At 53.1% G+C, this 8,891-nt stretch overlaps 1 protein-coding gene across 5 annotated transcripts; it reads left to right on the top strand.

Annotated features, from left to right (window-relative positions):
• Window positions 1-8,891, top strand: NDRG2 (NDRG family member 2). Of its 5 annotated transcripts, XM_037129395.2 has the most exons (17): window positions 669-734; window positions 1,063-1,202; window positions 2,468-2,548; window positions 2,868-2,909; window positions 3,313-3,418; window positions 3,658-3,778; window positions 3,971-4,033; window positions 4,936-4,996; window positions 5,218-5,304; window positions 5,502-5,558; window positions 5,732-5,835; window positions 6,511-6,555; window positions 6,829-6,880; window positions 7,126-7,173; window positions 7,442-7,477; window positions 7,622-7,673; window positions 7,905-8,891. In XM_037129395.2, the coding sequence occupies exons 2-17, from the start codon at window positions 1,167-1,169 to the stop codon at window positions 8,069-8,071; spliced, it is 1,158 nt and encodes a 385-aa protein (XP_036985290.1). In that variant the 5' UTR covers window positions 669-734; window positions 1,063-1,166; the 3' UTR covers window positions 8,072-8,891. The 5 variants fall into 5 exon arrangements, with proteins under 5 accessions (XP_036985292.1, XP_036985291.1, XP_036985290.1 ...); XM_037129397.2 differs by lacking the exons at window positions 669-734; window positions 1,063-1,202 and adding an exon at window positions 1-88; XM_037129396.2 differs by lacking the exon at window positions 1,063-1,202 and having other exon boundaries at window positions 652-734.

An 8,891-nucleotide genomic window follows, 5' to 3' on the forward strand; every position in this document is an offset into this window, starting at 1 on the left:
CCGCATTCCCCACCCCCCTCCCAGTCTTGTTTTCCAACTTCTCGGAGAGCAGCCGGGCTGCAGGGATCGGACGCAGCAGAGAGAGGAGGTACCAGGACCCTGGGCGCCCCGGAGTTGGAACCTCAGCGCCCTCGACGCCCCCTCCCTCAGTCGGTGCTGGCACACCTGCCCCTCCCCACGGGCGAGACCCCCGCCTAGTCAGCGGTGGTCCCGCCCACCTCCTCCCTCCTGAAGCGGGCTCTTTTTTGGGGTGGGCGGAGTCGAAATCGTGGGGTGTCAGCACCCTGGGTTCATCTCCCCTCCCCGCCCCCACCTCGGAGGTGAAGGGTGAAAGACAGCCACAGTGCGCTAGGCAAATCCAGGTCACGGGTGAGGGCGGTGTTGAGGGCGGGCGTGGGGATCCCCTGCAGGATAAGGGATCCCCGCGCACCCCACGGCCACCCTCACCCGCGGGGGCTACTGTAGGGAGCGCGGACGGAGCGCGGAAGCACCACAGTCCGCTTCGCTTAGACTTCCCCTTTGGCCCCCTGAACTGCCTGCCCTTCCCCAGCAGCAAACAGCTTGGGGCGGGGTAAGGGGGGGCGTGTTTACTGGGGGTCTGAGGCGGATCTGCGGGGTGTTGTCGGCTGTGGGCGGGCTGGGGCGGGCCGGGGGCGGGTCTGTGGGGAGCTTGAGCCCAAGCGGGCTGCAGAGTCAAAGGCAAGTGAAGGTGGAAGCGGCTGCGGCGGCAGCAGGTAGGGGGAGGGGTAGGCGAGGGGCCGGAGGGCCAGGCTGGGGCCTGCGGGGCTGGCGGGAGGCTCGCGCTCTCCCGGGGACCCACCGATTGCACTGGGCAGGGGTCCTCGAGAGGGCGGGCGCTGGGCTGCTGTGCACAAAGGTGGAGGGCTGGGAGCGGCAGGGCGTGTTTGGGACGTGCGTGAGGTTGTGTCCAGGATCCAGGGCGTTCTGTGCCCGCCTCCAGAGGGTATCGTTTCCCACGAGTTCGGGCAGCATAGCGACTCGGAGGGACAGGTCCCGGGTGCTGGGCCCGGTCAGTCCCATCCCTCTTATTCATCCTTCCAGCTGGCGCTCGGCCCTTTTGGGTTGTCCGTCGGGGGAGGCTGGGAGGAAATTGTGGGACCACCCTCCTCGCCTTTTTCCACTCATGGGACCCACACCGAGGCTGGATGGAGGAGAGAAGCGAAGGCACGAGGCTTTTTAAGGTTTTTTATTATTATTTTTAATGGCGGAAGGAAACAGTCACACTCTGCTACCCTCATATCACTCGAGAGCTGTCAAAAATCTTGGGGATCCCCTAGTCCCCACTTCTATGGTGGATAGAAATAGAAAATTGAATAGCAAATAGAAAATTGAGTAGTACTGATTGGGCCAAGGTCATACCAGTAGCGGCAGAGTCGGGACTAGAATACGGAGGTTCTGAGCCTTGCAGCACTCTTTCCTCCACATCAGCACTTCCCGGTCTCCTCCCCCTAGCCCGGACTGATACCTGCTCTCTGTTTGCCCCGCTGGCCCGTCCAGCCTGTATTGATTCTGGTTGAAACCTAGAGAAGACGTGTTCACTGGACTCAGGGGTTCAGGTTGGGGAGGGTTGGTAATCTAGGTCTTGGCTGAGGTTATATGTCCCTAAAAGACCAGGGTCTGCCTCTCTCCCATGTCATTCACCTCATTGTCTTGTTTTCTCAGACCCCAGAGCCAAGGGCACTGAGAACCCTGACCCTTAACCCCACTGCATCCAGCCAATAGGAGCCCAGTAACCGACCCCACCCCCAGGCTGCAGGCCCTTTATTGTGCAGGTCTGCAGGGGTGCTTTGCTCCACACAAGCCTCACTAATATTGAATGTATGCTAATTTATATACAGTAGGGAGGGAGGGAGAACCTTGGGAGCAAGGGAGACATTGGGTCAATTGGATACAGATGTCCTTTGGTCCCCTTTTCTTGTTTCCCCCCTCCCCCTCTTGGCCATGTTACTCAGGTAATTTTTAGCCCCTTTCCTTTTTAGCTGCTGACATTGGTTCTTTAGTTGAAGGTCACAGTCAGTTGTGAACTCTTTCTACCTGTCCCTTAGTGTCTTTGGAGTACCCAGTCACTAAGCCACTAGTTTCACCCACTACCTAACTGGGAGTGTGGGTGGTCCCTAAATATAGCCTGGGAAACCTGAGCTGCAAGGCTGCCTCACCCTGGTATTTCCATCCAGGATAGGGGAGTTGGGTGTGGAGGTGTGGGTGTTGAGGGGGCCAATGGGGATGGCCAGTGAAGTGCTGTCCTGGTTCCTTATATACAACCTTTCCCCCACTGGCGTGGACATGGAGCTGGAGCAGGAAAGGCTGTCTGTGTCCTAGTCATTTTAAGCTCCAGGGGCCCCCTGCACCCTGCACCACCCTGTCCTGAGAGAGGAAGAAGGTGTTCGAGGAGATGTGGGGGTGTGGAGGCAACCTCCCCAGTCGTGGTGTTTCCTCACCCTGCCAGGCCACCATGGCGGAGCTGCAGGAGGTGCAGATCACGGAGGAGAAGCCGCTGTTGCCAGGGCAGACACCTGAGGTGGCCAAGGTTATTAGACCCTTTGACTCCAGCCCCAAATTCTAGACATCCAAGCATCCCCCTCTTGTCCTGCCTTTCCCAATTCATAGTCTCATTCTGATCCACACTCCTACTTCCTCTATTTCTCCCCATATACCCCGGTTGGGAGTCCAGGCCTTTGTCATGTCACTGTACTAATCTTAATCCTTTCCATGTTTCTTTTTGTCATCTCTCTCCGTCTTTCATCTCTTAACCTACCTCTCTTTATCTGTGTCTGACCCTCCATCTGTCTTTCCACTCTCTGTGGCTGTGTGTTTCCGTGTGGGTCTGTCTGTGTGTCTCTCTCCAGGAGGCTGAGTTAGCTGCCCGAATCCTCCTGGACCGGGGACAGGTAACAGCTTGGGGAAGTCAGGGGGTGGGAGGTGAGAAGGGGCTCTTCTCCACCCCCCACCCCCACCCAGGGTAAGAGAGGACCTTCTCCCCGGCTGTGCTGTCTGCTCCTTTCCCTTCTATTCCAGTCTTTGCCTACCCCCATCTCTGCCTTTTCCTTCCCTTCTTCTCCCCTCTCAGGTTTCCTTGGTGCTCTCCAATCTTTCATTATTCTTTTCCACCCTCAAAATCATCTCCACTGTCAAATTTACCTAAATTAAACTTTTTCTGATTGTATTTGTAATACTTGTTCCCTTCTCCTCTATCTGCTCCTCCCCCATTTAACTCGTGGCCTTTGTGGAAGTTCTCCTGCCTCTTTTCCTCTCAGCCTAACTTCTACCTGATGATGACCTGTTTTCCTGCAGACTCACTCTGTGGAGACACCTTATGGCTCTGTCACTTTTACTGTCTATGGCACCCCCAAACCCAAACGCCCAGCGATACTCACTTACCATGATGTGGGACTCAACTGTAAGGACCTTCACTTCTCCTTTCACTTCTTTCTGGGAAGAGTCGGGGTGGAGGGTGGGGACCCCTGTGGCATGTAAAACCAAAGTATAAAGGGGAAGGGTCCTCATGGGCAGGAAGGGAGTCATGTGGTGTGTCAGGAAGTTCTCTCCTGACTATGGCATGAAAGAGGGTGGGTTTTCCTTTGGGGGACACTCTTCCCTGTCTGATTTTATTGTTTGGGTGATGGGAATTCTCTTTAGATAAATCTTGCTTCCAGCCGCTGTTTCGATTCGGGGATATGCAGGAAATCATTCAGAACTTCGTGCGAGTTCATGTGGATGCCCCCGGGATGGAAGAGGGGGCTCCTGTGTTCCCTCTGGGGTGAGAATTAGCTCCCTCCCTCATCATCAGATCGTGAGGCGTACAGCAAGTGTCAGGGAGATTGGACCAGGGGAGGAGGAAAGGGAGGACAGTGGTGATTCTAGGAAAGGATGAGTAGGACACCCTGAGGCGGGGGCTGTGGGGGCCATTGGGGCAGGCTGGTACTTTCCTTAACACTCCTCTCTTCCCCAGATATCAGTACCCATCTCTGGACCAGCTTGCGGACATGATCCCTTGCATCCTGCAGTACTTAAAGTGAGAAGCCTGGAGATCCCTCCAAACCAGATTTCTCTTTCGAGTGCGAGGGCCATTAGAACTCCTATGTCCACCATGGTTCCTGGATCAGTTTTGGTTTCTGGTCTAGATACATCCTTTCTCCTTCCTGTTCCCAACCTGATTGTTGAGGGGAAGGGGTGGGTTTGGAAAACTAACCCGAGTCAGCTGAGTAGCCCTAATGGATGGAGGAAAGAAAAAAAGGAAGGGGCTGTGTGAGGCGCTGCCTCGGGCTGAGGAGGGATCAGAAAGCTAGATGGGAAGAGGAGGGGGTGACATAACTCTGAGGAACCAGATAGACCTGTCTCTGTTGCTCCTACTCCCCCTCCTCTGTATACACACCTGGGAACTGGGAGCTCTGTGTACAAGGAAGAGTCGGAGGAGGACAAAGGCAGGCAAGGCCTCCTTGGTGTGCACTCCTGGGCTATGTCCTTGGCTTGGCTCTTCATGGACACCAAGGCCCCCAACAGCTCTGGTCCACATCTTTGTCTCTCTTTAACCCCACTCTTACTGTTGTTCAGTAAAGCAGTTTTTTTTTTTTTTAACATCTTGCTTCAAATTTCCTTCTTCTCAGTTCCTGTAGAGGAAGTAGGAATTAAAGGAGAACAAGTTGAACGAGCTTCTGAAAATTGAGAATGGAGAAAGAGCTGCCTAAGAAAATAGTGTCTGGCTGGTTGGTGGGCGGGTGTTTCTTTTCAAGATACTAGCTCTTCAAGAAGGAGCTGGGGAAAGACTTCAGGGACCTACACTGACTACCAGTGTCAGTTTTTAGCTCCTTGGCAGGTCCCTTCTGTCTTTTGTGCCCATGGCCTTAGGAAGGAGGGTAAGGAGTTTGGTGAGCCAAAGTTTTGGATACCAAGTAGACATACATCTTTTTTTCACAGTTTCTCCACAATAATTGGAATTGGTGTTGGAGCTGGAGCCTACATCTTGTCAAGATATGCTGTAAGAATTAAACTGCCCCCACTGGTGAGGGAAAGGCAGGTCTGAGGCCCATGGCAGGCTGATTAAGAGGGTATTGTTTGCTAGTGTGTATTTGGCAGGAGGACAGGGGTCTGAGGGTGGGGGAGGGAGGTCCCATTGGAGCCTAAGAGTGACTAGAACTTATGGGGAAGAGATAAGGCCATGCACTGCCTCTGATTTCCCTTCTTTCTGCTGCCCTTCAGCTTAACCACCAGGACACAGTTGAGGGTCTTGTCCTCATCAACATTGATCCCAATGCCAAGGGTTGGATGGACTGGGCAGCGCACAAGGTTTGGAGGGGTCTATGAACTGAGATCTAGAGTGGGCACCCCACCCTAGCATGGGTCCAGTGAGGCTCTACCAGTATAACTGATTGGCTTGTGACCTTCAAGGAGGGGGACATAGAACAGGAAAGAAGCTGTGTCACTTGCCTAGGTCTCTTCATCCCACAATGTTCTGAGCTTTCTCACCTGCTCTTTCCTCATAGCTAACAGGCCTCACCTCTTCCCTTTCGGAGATGATACTTGGACATCTCTTCAGCCAGGTAAGTGGTTTGGAAGATGAAGGAGAAAGAGAGGACCAGGGGGACTTGAGTGCTTGGGGTGACTTCCTTAGCTGAAACAGGATCGGGAAAGGGAAGAAAGCTTGCCATTCCGCATCTAGTAACTGTTGGCTTCTCTTCCTAGCCCTAACCTTTCTCCCTTTTCTTTCCTTCAGGAAGAGCTGTCTGGAAATTCTGAATTGATACAAAAGTATAGAAACATCATTACACATGCACCCAACCTGGACAACATTGAACTGTACTGGAACAGCTACAACAAGTGAGTGGCGGTGTGTGTGTGTGTGTGTATGTGTGTGTGTGTGTGTGCGTGTGCCCCTGCACACATATGAAAGTAATTTAGAAGCAGTGATTGGGGATGGGGAAGGCAGAGAGGAGAGGGAAGTCCAGAGTGTACACTGTGTGCCACTGGGACAGCTGCAACATGGACCCAGTGGGCGGATTGTGAAGAGCTGTCTGTCCCCCTTTCTCCTGTTGATTTCTCTTGAAATGCTGGATTCCTGGAAGTAAGATGATGATCTGTCCTTGTGCCTTTCCTCCTCATTTACTGGGGCACAGTAGATGTAGAGATTGTGCTTGCCCTCCCTCTGGTTCCCACTTCCCTTTTTTTAAAAAGATTTTATTTATTTATCTTTAGAGAGGAAGGGGAGGAGAGAAACATCAGTGTGCGGTTGCCTCTCATGAGTCCCCTGCCAGGAACTGGCCTGCAACCCAGGCATGTGCCCTGACTGGGAATCAAACCGTGATCATGTGGTTTGCAGGCCCGTGCTCAGTCCACTGAGCTATGCCAGCCAGGGCTGGTTCCCACTTTTAATTACTAATATTTGACTATAGTTTTTGGGAGAGAGACAGCTTCCTTATAGGAGAGAGATACCTTATATCTGCATGGATGGTATTCCTGTCTAAAACTCCTACTTCTTTTTTAACCCCTCTCTAGCCGCCGAGACCTAAACTTTGAGCGTGGAGGTGATGTCACCCTCAAGTAAGACTCTAAGAGATAGAGCTTTGTCTCTTTCCCTGGATCTTCCCTCGGTGCTTATATCCTTTAGGAGGAGAGTCTTTTGCCAGGGAATTTTCTTGTTACCTTCCATCCCATCCCATTTAGCAAATTACTGCCCTCTAGGTCTTCCACATTTAAATCCTCTTGGTGGGGTTGGTGGGTTCAGAGTCCAACATTTTCCAGCTGCTTTCTGGGAAGAGGTGGGTGAGGGAGTGCCAGGGGCTTACCACCTCCTCCCTGACACTGTGCCTCTAGGTGCCCTGTGATGCTGGTGGTAGGAGATCAAGCACCCCATGAAGACGCAGTGGTCAGTAGGGAATTGGGGGCTGGTTGAGAAAGGGTTGGAGTCCCAGGGTGTTGGTTAGAGGGTTCTCTTGCCAGGAGGCAAGCTCTGTTTGGGACATACAGAGCAAGTATGGTACAGATTCCTTCTAAAAAGGAAATGGGTGGGGGCTGATAAGAAAGGAACTGGGGACTGGGTTCTTGGGTCCCTTGGGTAAGAGGGGCTACAGGGAGTGTGATGTCACTCATTCAGCCTTCCGTTTGCTCCAGGTGGAATGTAATTCAAAACTGGACCCCACCCAGACATCTTTCCTCAAGGTCAGTAACCCTGCTCTTTGCCGTGCCTGATTCTTGGCCCCCTGTCCAGAGCCAAAGATCCTGAATCCTAGATTCAGCTTCTAGGCCTCCAGGGTTCTACCTGGGAGCAAGTGGGTTAGACAAAATAAAACAAACAAACAAACAAACAAACAATTAAAAGCCCTAAGGGCCTGGGTGGGGAAACAGAGGAATTACCCTTTTCTTCCTCCTGGTGGGCTCACTTTACTCATGTGTGTATCATTTTTCTGGGGGGCTCTCTTTTGAACAGATGGCCGACTCTGGCGGTCAGCCCCAGCTGACTCAGGTGAGTCCCCCCTGCCATCTGGGGATGGGATATTAGCGTCACTGAACTATACACCTTTTGCCATACATTCCATCCCCATCCTGCCACAGGATTGGGCTCCTCGTAACCCCACCTCATTGTCTCCCTCTCATCTTACTTCCCCAGCCAGGCAAGCTGACAGAGGCCTTCAAGTACTTCCTGCAGGGCATGGGCTACAGTGAGTATGGGGGTCAGAGGCTAGCATGAGGACAAGGGATTGCTGCAAGGATAAGGGATGGCCAGTAAGGGGAGGAACAATTTTAGACTAATTCCTGGACTTACCACCATCTGCCAAATAGAGCTCATGGACCATCCCCAGCCCCATTGTAACTCTTGCACCCCACTCGAGTTGCCAGCCTCTTCTCCCCACCTTCTCTCTGACTGCCTGTTTATCCTTCTGTCTCCACAGTGGCGTCATCCTGCATGACTCGCCTGTCTCGGTCTCGCACAGCCTCCTTGACCAGTGCAGCATCAATTGATGGCAGCCGGTCCCGCTCTCGAACCCTATCCCAGAGCAGCGAGTCTGGGACACTCCCTTCAGGGACCCCGGGGCACACCATGGAGGTCTCCTGTTGAATGGCCCATGTTGCCCTGGTGTGGGACCCAGCCCTCACCTCCCCCAGCACTAACCTGGGAGGTGGATAGGGCACTGGGCCAGAGTGAGCAAGGGAAGATGGGCAGATCATGTGGAAAGATGACCTTGATCTTTGATTGCTACCCTAACCTTGACCTCTAACTTGTGATTCCCCTCAGCTCCTGGGAGAGCTGTCCTAATATCTCTTAGGGACCCAGAGCCCTAAATGATCCCCTCCCTTATTCTGGTGTTAAGGTAGAGAGGGCATAAATCCCCTCTCCCTAATCTGGGTGTCCATAGATGAGGGATAAGGGTCATTGTAGTTGTCCATGGTGCCTACCCCAGATTCTCCCTACTTAACCCATTGCAAGGGTAAGGGACTTGGTGCTGGGTCTCCATTCACCAAAGTGGATATGGCTTCTCATTAGCCCTTCAAATTTCTGAAGGATATGGGCCTAAGTGAATGTGTCAGGGAGGCTTGCTGGTAGGTTAGTGGTCCTCAGGATGTGATAGAAATATCTAGTGTGTGAATGGAAGCTGGACTGGGAGGTGGTAGGCAATGAACAAGTTTGAGGGAAGCATTGGAGCTGGGGCAATAGGAAGGGGCCTGGGGCCATTGGCTGCACTAACTTTGGTAGCTGTTTAGACAGTGTGTGTCTAGAGTGGGAGGGGGAGGGGGCCAAGCTGGGGCAGGGCTGCTTGGGGCTTGGCATAGGGGTGGAAAGGGCTACTTGGGGCTCTGACCAGGGTGTGTTATGGGTGGAGGCTGCTCTCCTGTCTCCCACTACTTCTGCTGTAACAATAAACTGTAGAGGAACCCGA

This window comes from Artibeus jamaicensis, unplaced genomic scaffold, assembly GCF_021234435.1.
Source record: "Artibeus jamaicensis isolate MK-2021 breed Jamaican fruit bat unplaced genomic scaffold, CSHL_Jam_final scaffold_854, whole genome shotgun sequence".
NCBI lineage: Eukaryota > Metazoa > Chordata > Mammalia > Chiroptera > Phyllostomidae > Artibeus > Artibeus jamaicensis.